The 12,966-nt window shown below is 40.6% G+C and overlaps 1 protein-coding gene across 1 annotated transcript in view; it reads left to right on the forward strand.

Annotated features, from left to right (window-relative positions):
- The window catches only part of Asb15 (ankyrin repeat and SOCS box containing 15), a 54,139-nt gene that overhangs the window by 27,080 nt on the left and 14,093 nt on the right, over positions 1-12,966 (forward strand). The window contains exons 3-6 of the mRNA XM_048450989.3: positions 8,905-9,013; positions 10,724-10,776; positions 10,865-10,996; positions 12,632-12,790. Of these exons, the coding sequence (XP_048306946.1) occupies positions 8,905-9,013; positions 10,724-10,776; positions 10,865-10,996; positions 12,632-12,790 (453 nt within the window). The remainder of the gene's footprint in view (positions 1-8,904; positions 9,014-10,723; positions 10,777-10,864; positions 10,997-12,631; positions 12,791-12,966) is intronic.

Genomic DNA, 12,966 nt, shown 5'->3' on the forward strand with positions numbered 1-12,966 from the left:
CCTTCTTTTAGTTGTGCTGGTGAAGGATCGCAAGATATCTGTGTTATTGTGGACATTGTTGGATTCCTTGGGTTGTGATTTTCCTTCTATTACTTTCTATAAGGCTGGATTTGTGGCTATGTATTGTTTAAATTTGTTTTCATCCTGGAATATTTTGTTTTCTCCATTGATAGTGAACGAAAGCTTGGCTGGATATAGTAGTCTGGTCTTGCATCCGTGGTCTCTTAGTTTCTACAGTACATCTATTCAGGACCTTCTGGCTTTCATGGTTTCCATAGAGAAGTCAGGTGTAAGTCTAATAGGTTTACCTTTATAAATTACTTGACCTTTTTCTTTTGCAGCTTTTAATATTCTTTTTTTTATTCTGTATGTTTTGTGTTTTGATTATTATATGGCGAGGGGATTTTTTTTTGATCCAGTCTATTTGGTGTTCTGTATGCTTTTTGAACCTTCATTATAATTTCTTTCTTTAGGTTGGGAAAGTTTTCTTCTATAATTTTATTGAATATATTTTCTGGGCCTTTGAGCTGTAATTTTTCTCCTTCTTCTACCCCTATTATTCTTAGATTTGGTCTTTTTATTGTGTCCAGATTTTCTGAATGTTTTGTGATTAGAATGTGTTGGCTTTGCTGTTTTCTTTGATCAGTACATTTATTTTCGCTATGGTGTCTTCAGCATCCGAGATTCTTTCTTCTATCTCTTGCATTCTGTTGGTTATGCTTGTCTCTCTTGTCTCTGTTCATTTACCTCGATTTTCCATATCCAGCCAGTCCTCAGTTTGTGTTTTCTTCATTGCCTCCATTTCAGTTTTCAAGTTTTGAACTGCTTTTCCATTATCTGTTTGATTGTTTTTTCTTGGTTTCCTAGGTTATCTTTTACGGATATACTCATTTCTTCAAACTTTTTTTTTTCTTCTCATCCATTTCTTTAAGAGAGTTTTTCACCTCCTGTTTAAGGGACATCACTTTTGTAATGTCAATTTTTTCTACTTCTTCTGGATTAGGGTGTTCAAGTCCTCCTGTTGTAAGTCCGCTGGGTTCTGGTGTTTTCATGTTCTTTTTCAGATTGTTGGAGAAATTCTTGCATTGGCGCCTGCCCATCTCTTCCTTCAAATGCTCTCCGATGGATCTTCTGGTACAGGATCAGGTCCCCTTGTTGGCCAGGGACCTCGCAGACAAAAGGCCTACCTTGCTGCTGGCAAGCTATTGAAACAAAGGAACACCTGCCCGGTTGCACTCACCACCCCATCCTAGCACCCAAACAGGCTGAGCTGGGGGATCTTATGGCCCTGAAGAAGGGAGGAAGAAGAGAGGTGGTGCCTGGGTGCAAGCTGGCATGGGATAGGAAGAGAGAGTCAGTAGCAGGGGAGAGAAGCCCCTGCAGAATGACCAGGAAGTTTAGGGGGTTGAGGAATGTCTGTGCTCCATTTCCGGGCTTCTGCCTCTGGTCAGGAACACACTCACCCCTCTGATGGATCTTCTGGTACAGGATCAGGTCCCTTTGCTGGCCAGGAACCTTGCAGACAAAAGGCCTACCTTGCTGCCAGCAGGCTATTGAAACCCATCCCAACCATTTTTATAAGATAGATGTCTAAATGGAGAGTTATACAGAAGAAAAGATTTTTTTTTTTTAACTGTGAACACTTTCACTTGTAACGGGAGCTCGTGGATCTATCAGTTGTCCTTAGCACAGGGTTCTTCCCTCTCTGGTGTCCTTGCTTTCCTTCGGAAGTCCCTGTGTGTAGGAATGTAGAGCTCCTTCCTACACTCTGAGTCATTTCCAGTGCCAGCATGCTTTCTATTACCTTTCTGTCGTAAATAACTTTGACTTAGAAATTAATAGTAGAGAGAGAAATGTCAACGTTTGCAATATGAAGCTGAAGATGAACGCATCTGGTGTAACAGGTCCTATTGATAGAGAATTTACATGAAAATTAGAAGTGAATTTGGCAAAAAAAAGTATGTATAATGTAAAGAAAAAGAAGATAAATCTACTTCCAAGCTCATCTTAAGAACAGTGTATATCAGCTTAACTTCCATTCATCCAGCCAATTCTTACTAAATTCTCACCACGTATCAGCTGTCACCCTGAGATTCATTGCCACATCTGCCTTTTTATCTTTTTTCCAAAATATCAAGTTATGTATCTTTGAGGCAACATTAAAATGATATTTGTTTTCTAAGCTAAGGTCTGTGCATGTGTGTGCTTGTGCCTCTCTCTCTCTCTCTCTCTCTCTCTCTCTGTCTGTGCGTGTCTGTGTGTGTGTGTGTGTGTGTGTGTGTGTGTGTGTGTATCAAATGCTCCAGAAGGTGCCTTGTGTTGTTAAGAAAGACACGATTTGAATGCATCTAATTCTTTCCATCATTTTTAGTCTTTCTTTCATAGGAAAAGCAAATGTTATAAGAAAGAATTATTGGACTGTTAGTTATAAATAAGAGTCACGTGACTGTGAGGTAGAGCCCAGTTCTGACAGCATATGTCTCCTGGAAACTCTTCTGGGTTAGTGAACTCTGTTGCTCAAATCAACAATTAGAACTATGTATCTGATTTGCTACTTAGTACTAAAGTACACGGGGTGAAGGGCAGTTTGAAACTTGCTTGGCAAACAAGTCCCTGCCAGACCTTCCCTTCTCCCCAGTTCCCTCTGCCTGGCTAAAAACCATTAGATCCTATTCCTGAAGCTAGTCACCAAGGTCTATTCCCCTATTTGGTCACTTCTTCCTCCTGAGGCTGACTATTGAGATCCAGCTATCAAAGTATTGAATTCCAACATAATTAACTTGCTTAATAAAAATTAAACACCTCAGCCAAACACAAGTTTCCCCTTTGTCATGATAGACTGCCATTTGCCTATGGGCCGCATCTGTCCCTGCTTTATCCAGAGGCTGTCTTTTGCTCCTCTGGAACAAATATCTCTGCCCTCTCTCTTTGTTCCCTTCCCCTTCTCCTCAGCGATCTTCTGCCTTTGTGCCTTATCCCAACCCTCTGTCCCTCTGGGGCAAATAAATCTCCTCTGTGCTGAGAACTTGGTCTTGGGGATCCTGAGCCAAGACTGATCCTTTCACTGAGAAAATAAGTGTGTATGACCAGCAAGAAGAAACAAAGTCATAAAAAGTATTTTATTTACAAAACTGGCTATGTTTTAAAAATTATAAATACAAATGGCATAATGCAGATAAATAAAAAATAAACATCATTTAATATAACTGTTTTCTTAACAAATCCAAAACTTGGAAATATTCCTACTAAACTCTTGCCTTTCCTCTGGTAAGGTAAATGCACAAATTTCTCTCTGGGATGCCAGGAGAACAGCTCACCGATCAGGAATCACAACACTTCCAAGGTAGAGAGAAATCCCTCTGTGAGGTAGGCTCAGTTTTGCATGCAACAGACACTCACACTTCTTTTGGAAACCCAAGGTCTGAGTACGGAATATGCTTGCATAAAGAAGGAAGAAACCCCAATTTTTCAGGGCTGTCCTTGTATTAGGCTATTTTCACTTTTCATTGTACTTCAGCCTGGGACCCTCTGCCATCCTTCCACACATTTGCCATTCCTAAAACTCTTTCTAGAAATCCTGGCTCTACAGTGGGGACCAGCCTGGTGCCACAGAGTTTTGCTCTTTGCTTTGTATGTGTTTGTTTTGGAATGATTTTTGCTGTGTAGTGAGTTCAGGCTGACTTCAGGCTCTCCTACCTCTCGGTCACTCATATGCTACCTAGGATTAGAGGACTGTGCCACAATGCCCAACTGCTACTGGCATTTCAAAAAGGATACAGGAAGAGAGGACAGTGTGCCCTAAAGGACAAAATCTCTCAATAATGTGGCAGAATGATATTGGCAGTTGCTGAGGGCAGTATATTTATGGACACAGAGTCCTTGCACCATGGAAGCAACTGTCCACTCAGCTAATTCCCACATCACCCTTGGTTATTGACTGACAGAGAAGGTTTTTGTTTTGTTGTGCATGAGACAGAGTCATGACAGGTGGGGCAAGAGACTCGGATGTAATCAGGAGTGAGCCTACGAAATAATTCATGAAAAATGCGATTGTTTTTATCATTTTTATAGAAAAAGGGAGAGCAATGATTTCATGACACAAGATCTAGTAGAATCCAAGGAATGCTCTGAGCGGTGTTGCAACCACCGTGTCAGTAAGGCATCTGTGTAGAAGATGCAGGATGGGAGGCACCACACCCTGGTGCCCTCTACTGCATTGTGCCTTGTGACGCCATTCCAATCTCCTCCCCGCTTCAGTCAGGCACCAACTGGCAGGCTGATCCCTTTATTTTTTTTTTTTCAGACAGTGATGTTTAGACTCCAAAACAAAAGGTACGGAATGAAGACAAGCATAGGAAACCTCAGATCACCCTGTGCAACACAAAACCTCCCTGCATAGAGCCAAAGCACAAAGATTTATGTGCCTTTGAGAGCTAGTATTTATTTTTGGAAGTTATTGTCACCAAACACCGACTGTCAAACATCAAAATGTTTTCTGACAAAGACAACAGACTGTGGCTTCGGAGGCCTTGAAGAGTATGTTCTCTTTGCTCTGCTCAGGCTCCCTGACCAGCTGTGTGAGTTTACATGATTAAGGCTCAACTTCCACTTCTCTGCAACGATCCGTAACTGCTTACAACATATTTTATGTGTATTGATGTTTGCCCACATGTATGACACCCATCTGTGTGAGGGTGTCGGATCCCCTGGAACTAGAGTGAGAGACAGTTGTATGCTGCCCATGTGGTTGCTGGGAATTGAACACTGCTCCTCTGGAAATGCAGCCAGTGCTCTTAACTGCAAGCCACCTCTCCAGCCCCACACACAGCTCTTGAGACAAAGCCAGACCTCGATGGTTTATGGCCTACGGTACTCTCACCACCCTATCCTTTCCAAACATATTCTGCAATTTTCACAGTCGCCAAACTGTCCTTTCCTTCACATTTAAGCGGGATTTAACTCAGCCCATCTGTAAAACAAACGAAGAACCACTTAAATCTTGACTAAACATTTGGGACTCATCGCTTAGAATCCTGAAATTTAGCTGGTTTTGTTTTGTTTTTTTTTAATGATCTAAAACATAAAAGAGCTTCAGAGTGTTCGTGGGTTAACCTCTTCAAAGTTGGCATGTCCCTTCAGAGAGAGAATCCGTAATTTGCCTCTAAATACATTTCTACCCTCAGTAAGGTTAACCAGTGCTATAAACAAAATCAATTTTCATAAAATTTCCTTAATATTGGGACTGGGAAATGGATTAGTAGGCTAAGTGCCTGCTGAGCAAATGTAAGCTACAAATCACAGTTCCAGAGAACCTAGACAGCAAAGAGGACCCTAAGAGAGACGTACATGGATCTAATCTACATGGGAAGTAGAAAAAGACAAGATCTCCTGAGTAAATTGGAAGCATGGGGATCCTGGAAGTGGGTAGAAAGGGCATGGGGAGAAAGTGAGGAAAAGGGAGAAAAATATATAGCTCAAGAAAAACAATTTAAAAAAAAAAGAAAACAGAAAATGTGAGCTCCAGGTTCAGTGAGAGGTCTCTTACAAAAACAATCTGAGAACCATAGAGGAGGATACAAAACTTTGATTGCTGGTCTACACACACACACACACACACACACTCACACACACACATACACACACACACACTCATAAATATATACACTTACACACACACTCACACACATATACACACACACTCACACACATACACTTACACACACACTCACACACACACATATATACACACACCACATACACACACATACACTTACACACACACTCACTCATATATATACACACACACACACACACACACACACACACCACACTCAAACACACATTCACACAAGAGGAAGAGTTCCTTCCACAGTTTTCTAAGCCAGCTACTAGTGAAAAGCAGATGTTCTCACTACTGGTTCCTCCGGAACGATATTAAGTGCTCTAAGACACATTGTTCCGAAGAGAGGGCCAAATAGTTTCTCTGCACTAGACAGAGAAGTGAGAGGCTGATGACAAAATGCTCTCTGACCTTTCTTCAAACGCTCAAGCAGCACTTTCTTTAATAATTTCTAATTGATCTGTCATCCTCGCCATTTCAAATTTTCAATACAGTTCAATCACTCTCATTCTCAACCTGGTTTTCTCACTGTGTCTTAATACCTCCAGGCTGTCCCAATAACACCCTTTATGATCATTCTGACACCTGACTGCACTATACAGAGCTAACCCTCATCTGAAGTGCCGGTTCTGTGGGAGACAGTCTGGAGGTCGGAGCTGTTCTGTCATGGTTTCCCCATAATTCTACCAGGTTTTTACAAGAGCTATAAAACAGCTAAGAACACTGATAACATTTCCCCACCCTCCTTTTGGCTTGTTTGTTTGTTTTGTTTTTCAAGATAAGTTTTCTCTGTACAGCCCTGGCTGGCCTAGAACTGGCTCTGTAGACCAGGTTAGCCTCCAAAATCACAAAGATCCTCCTGCCTATGCCTCCAGAGTGCTGGGCCTGGCTGATAACATTCTTTATGATGATAGAGTTAAAAAGACAATTGGAAAATGCTGGGAAGCCATTTCACAGACCAACTCCAGCCTCTAAGGAGCATGCAGTGTTTCATGTACTGGTTGCCCACATTTCCATCAGGGTTAGACTAAAACTGTGTATTTGAAGAGGTGAGAGGCTCTCCACCCGGTCTTACTCCTGTAACCATGCAAGCCCCATCTCTGAGCAGTTGCATCAGCAAGAAAGGCAGCAGTGCTTAAGGCTTAACCACGTCATCTACTTGTCTTATCTGAAGAGCTCAGTATGCACTCGGTAGAAATGAGTCAAGAACCTTTCCTGTCCCCACTAAGAAGTCATTAACCACTTAGGAGAGCATATAAATCAGGGGTGGGAATATCGAAGAACACTCTATAAAAGAGAGAGCATGGCCCAGGGTGTCGTTCAGTGCTGGGACCACCCTGGGTCCCCAGCACCGCAAGAAAGAAATGACTTTGTCCCCTCTCTCCGGAAAGCAATAGTCCAGCGAGAACAAAAATCACGAATATGTGAAGAATTTGCAGAGCAGAAATGGAATGCATGTAAATCCAAATGGCAGGGAAACGTTACATAAGAAAAAACATTCACAGAAGGAGGGCGAGGGGGAGCAGAGAATCCCAGCAAGGGCTGCTGGAGGAGGAAGCCTCCTGTGCCAGGCTGGAGGCAGTGGGGACCAGGACGAACAGCAGCTGGGACAGCTTTGTGAAGAAAGACACAGATGTAGACACACAAACTGGAGCAAAATGAAGCCAGATACGGAGTCAGCAGTCAGTCTGTTCAGCTGGAAGGAAAACTGCATTCCTGAGAGAAACGATCCGTTGTCAGAACAAGGAAGAACTTGGTGACTCCGCGTTCATTTTTGAGCTCCGTCATTTATTCCTGCAAGGCACATGTCAAGACCTCGGACCATGCGGAGGTGCTCTTTATACGCTGAGGTTGCACCCTAGTTCTCTGATCTCGTGTAGTTACAGTCTGCGGACAAGAGACAATGAACCAATTTATAATAAATAAATAAATAAATAAATAAATACCTTCTGAATCTATTTGGCCAGAAGATCTCAGATATGCACATTGACGGACTAGGAGACGGTGATGCCCGTGTTAGGGAGCATGCTCAGTGGAGCATGGGACAGTCCTCCATTCAGTCTCACGCTATCACTGTTTATCTCTCTGTTCTAAAACAGTTGCAAGGCTACCTGCTACTTACACAGAACAATGTGTTCTTCTTGTTGTTGTTGTTTTATTTGACGTTTTGAGACAAGATCTCATTACTGCAGCTTAGAATGGACAGAAACTTGTGATTCTCCTGTCTCTGCCTCCTGAGTGCTGGGACTGCAGAGGGTGGACCACCAGACCAGACTCTGTCCAGAAAAATGAAGCACGAAATCCTCACAAAGTTAGATTTTCTGTGCAGCCTGTCCAGAGCCTGGGGACCTTGACTATCAGCACGGCTAAAGCTGTCTTTCAAGGTTATCTGACCTTGAAAACTGAGAAGACACACAGTGTCTGTCAACTGTGTCTGGAAATTGCTGGCAGCCTTTGTTTCTGTTTTTTCCCTTTAAAAGGCACAGTACTGTGTCAACAGTCAGAAGGAATGCATTGCTTAGAAATACTGCTAACGAACGATAATTTCATATTGCTTAGTCACACCACTCTAGGGCTATTTTCGGCTTCTATATTTACTAAACTTTCTCCCTATAACCAAAGGAGCTGACTTAACATTAAAGATAGATATTTACTCTTCTAATGTAAGAATAAACCAGTAAGCCTTCTGTTTTTTTTATTTTTTGTATATTATCCTCAGGAGAGACAGACTAGTCAAAAGCAGTGGCTTGTGATAAATGAACAGAAATGATCAGAGGAATAAATGGGGCGTCTTCAGAAGCGCTAGCCCTGGGTCAACAGTTAAGGTTAAGATGATCCTCATCTCAAATGTGCAAATGATCTGAGAGCAGCACCCAATGTCTGAGGGCTCTGGGGAATATGAAAGGACCACTGTGGACTGAGCACTTCTCTTCCAGTTCAGTTCCACGTTTCTAACGTGCTGTATAAAATGATGGGCCCGAGTTAGTATCCATTAGAAGTTTGATTAAAAGACAACAAGCCTGTCTGTAGATGGTGCTGGAAATTCAAAGTTTAAAGGCACAGACATTCAAAGGGCAGGTGATTAAAAGTTTCAGCAGAACATCTGAAGTTAATAAAATGAAGTTTACATGTACATGGATTAAGATCTTACTTATGTGTATGTATTTACCAAAGAGAGGCAAATGTATTCTGTTTTTCACTTTGCATTTGTTATGTTAATTACACCAATTGTTCTGGATTCCTTGTTGAGTATAAGAAATCACCTCTTTCAAAATTATTTGCAGATATGGATATTAATGATGACCTTAATGAAGAGCATCTTGCAAGTTATGACGTTCAACTCTGCATTGAGGAATCCATTGAAGCAAGCCAGGCTGTATTCCATCCGGAAAGGTAGCATTCCAACCAATTGCTTGCAACTGATTTCTTCATGGCAGTCATTTTGCTGTGAGACACACTCCTCCTCTATAAAAAGCTTGCTTCCCCCCACGGCACATGTATGCTTTTTCTGGTATGAAGTATAACAGCCTTAAAACGTCAACTTTGCACATATTTTAATAATCTGGTCTACAAATATGCAAATTTTCCATGTAGAAAGTGGAAATTTTTCAAGTGGGAAATTCCTAACTTGGATTTGTTAGAGATTGCCTCTATTCTAAATTATTGTGGCACTTTTAGGACAATGCGTAGAATCTGAACGAATTTGTATATAAACAGGTTTGCATGCAACACATTCCACCGTCTTGCCAGCTAAACTTTGTGAACAAACACATTAAAACAGATATGGAATTGATGTTACAAGCATAGTAACACCAGAATCTTAAACCGCTAAAATGAATACCTGTCATACATGATACATAATGAAAAAAGTAGACCTTAGTTACTTTTATATTCTATTTTCATGCTTAGAATTTTGTAGTCTGAAACCTAGTAGTGTTTGTGAGTATGTTCGCTGCTATGAAATTATTGCCTTTGAGCTGTGTGTACAGTATACTCGTGTGTTTGTGTGTGTGTGTGTGTGCGTGCATGTGCACATGCATTCATTCATGCTCTCACATGAGCACATGTGAGAGGTGCACACACCTCTAGGGAGGTCAGACGTGGATATTGAGTGGCTTCATCTTGCCTTTCTGTTTAAAAGAGGATCTCTCACTGAACATGAGTTCAGCTAGACTGCCTAGCTGGGAAAGTCCCAGGCATCCTCCTGTCTCCACTCCCAGTGCTGGGATTATAGACATTTGGTGATCTGAACTCAGATCCTTATGTCTATATAAGAAGCACTTGGCCAGCTAACTTGTTTTGCAATCTTCTGCTCTTGAACATTTGAAAGTGAACATGTAATAATACTCTGGTTTCTTAACTTTGAAAAGTGTGCATGTTACAGAAAATTTCTGGTCTTTGACTTTTTCATAGTACTGAAACCTCCGACAGAATTCAAAAAGGTGTTCAGAACCCTACAATGTTATTTAATGTACAGATGTTTCTGTTTAAATAAAGCTAACACCTTTGTTATGAGGATCCTGTTTCCATTTAAAAAGTACATGTGTCAGATGCCTTGTGAGCCTAACTCATGACCTGCTGGGCCACTGACTGGGCGTACATTCAGTAAATGTTCTAACTACTAATCAATTGATTAAATACTTCTAACATGCGCGTGTGTCATAAACTCCCAAGTGTCTCTGAGCAATTACTAAGAGCCAAGTAACTTTTATTGAGCACATAGTATTTAAAGTTTGAGAAGTCTCAGCGATCTTCCTATTTAACCCCATCCAGATGAAGCCACCCAGAAGGACTGATGGACTTTCCCAGGGCCACAAAGTCGGGCCTGTACTTGAGCTCTTACCTCTGGCTCCAGCCATTTCTTCCATTTCTATTGTCTAGAGAGACCTACCAACCACTCTTAATCTGGTGTTTTGCTCTCTTCACTATTACACTCTCTGCCTGACTCCTGGGAAATTTAAAGTGGAGAAAATCAGCTATACGATTTTTTTTGCAAATTTTGATGATGGCTGATATTTATAAAACCTCACTTTCATAGTTCAGATCCTTAAAATACATCACTAGTACAAATATGACTTGTTTTTTTTCTTTTTTTCTCCGTAGACTTGTACCACTAAGTGACCAAAACAGAAGGCTTGTAGAGGCCATAAGACAAGGTGAGTGGGCATGCCATCTACAGCGAGGTGGAACCGGAAGTTCACCTTGTCAGGACCAGTGTGTAATGGGTCCACACGTTTCCTGTAGGTCACATTTTTGAGCTCCAGGAGTACGTGCAATGTAAATACGCTCTGGATGAAGCTGATGAGAAAGGATGGTTCCCATTGCATGAAGCCGTCGTTCAACCCATTCAGCAGATACTTGAGACTGTTCTGGATGGTAAGAAAACATGACAATTTTTGTACAAAACTAGAGAAGAAATGTATGCGTTGTGGGAGTTCCAAACAAACCTAACAAGTAAAAATAATAAAAAAGCAGAGCAAAAGACTGGCACAATTTGTGACTTCTGCAGCTCAGTCTTTGCATCTGTTCCCCTAAAAATGTGGCACAGGACAGTGGAAAGGTAGAGCTCCCACTGGCGACTGATAAAAGTGTTCACAGGTTTCAAATTAGTTGATTAACATAGGAAGTTACTTTTGTTTTAAAAGTACATTTGAGGGACTAGAGAGATGGATCAGCAGTTAAGAGCACCTGCTACTCTTTCAGATGACCTGGTGTTTTTTTTCCCCCAGTGTTTGCATCCTGCAGCAGCTCACAACTACCTGGAACTCCAGCTCTAGGAGATCTGACGTCCCCTTCTGGCCTGAGCAGGCACACACACACATAGACACACACATACACCTGAATAGAGAAATAAAAAATAAACTATTTCTAAGAGTTATTTTAAAAATTTTCATCTTCAACTATTTTTGATCTAGTTTCCACAAAAGGGTATATATATAAAATTATATATATATAGTTATATATATATAATTTGTTATAATACATATTATAACAAATGATACAATTGTCCTTGCATTATATTAATCTTTTTGTATTGTAAACATTACTGTGATACAAGGCAACAGGAATTTTTTAGATGTCATTTGTCACACTTTGAACAGAGTTTCACTGTAGACTAGTTTGACTTTGATTCTGCAGTAACCTGCTCACCTTTCACGACTGTTATCAGGATTACAGGCATAGGCCACCACATCTGTCTTCTACCGTAATCTTACGGGACTGTCATTGAACATGCGGTCTGTCGTCACCCAAAGCATCCCAATGTGATCAAGACTATATTTAACAAAATAGTTGAAGATTCTAGATCAGTTTTTCTCAATCGAAACTTGGTTGATAACATTTTGGGCTATGGAAGAATATTTTCATCTGCACACAGCTCAGGCGCAATAAATGTTCTCTGGAAATGGGCTCAGTTTAAAAAATCACTGTGATAAATCAACACATTATAGTTTAAGTGTTTTTACACACATCAGCATTTTACAGAACATATAAAATGTCTTATTATTTAATATTCAGTGTTGCTTTCTAGTTTTGTACTTTGAGAGCTGAGAAGTACTTAATAATTAGTTAGCCAATTAGAGAATTAGATGACCAAACTAACAAATATAGGTAGCGTTCATATTTCTTCTGTAACACAGTGAGATGTTCATTCAAATATATTTCTCATTTACATTCTCCATTTGAAAAAACAATTTCATTTCCATTTACATATTTAACAGGATTGGAGAACTGATTGACAGGGTATTCAGAAATGAGAATTAGTAATCTATTTTAAGGAAAAACTTGTTGAAGCATAGGTATTAGTTTCCTAGTTGTCAATTGGATTAACAAGTCTATGTGTGTCTGCTAATTCTCTCTGTCCTTTGACAATCATTTTATTGAATATTCTCTCCAATTTTCCAATTACTTTGTTCAAGATTATGTATATAATATTAGGCGATTCTGATTTACATAAAATCACATAAGCATATATGTTTCCTAATTTCTCAACAAAATGCTTTCACATCTCAGCATCCTATAAGACAGTTTGGGAATTCAAGACTTGCGATGGAGAAACTCCCTTGACTCTGGCAGTCAAAGCTGGCCTGGTGGAAAATGTCAAGACATTGCTAGAAAAAGGGGTCTGGCCCAACACCAAAAATGACAAAGGAGAGACTCCTCTTCTGATCGGTAAATTGTTTTTTCTAGAATTTTTATAATTTGAAACAAATGTAAATACTTAACAAGTGTTCCTTAGAAGTCATGGTTCAATGGCTATAATCTGTCGCCCAAATACCTTCCCTGGTGCAGCTCTTCCATGTTCCCAGCCCTACTTCACCTGCCCATAAATTTCATTATCCTGTCCC

Source organism: Myodes glareolus, chromosome 25 (assembly GCF_982192425.1).
Source record: "Myodes glareolus chromosome 25, mMyoGla1.1, whole genome shotgun sequence".
NCBI lineage: Eukaryota > Metazoa > Chordata > Mammalia > Rodentia > Cricetidae > Myodes > Myodes glareolus.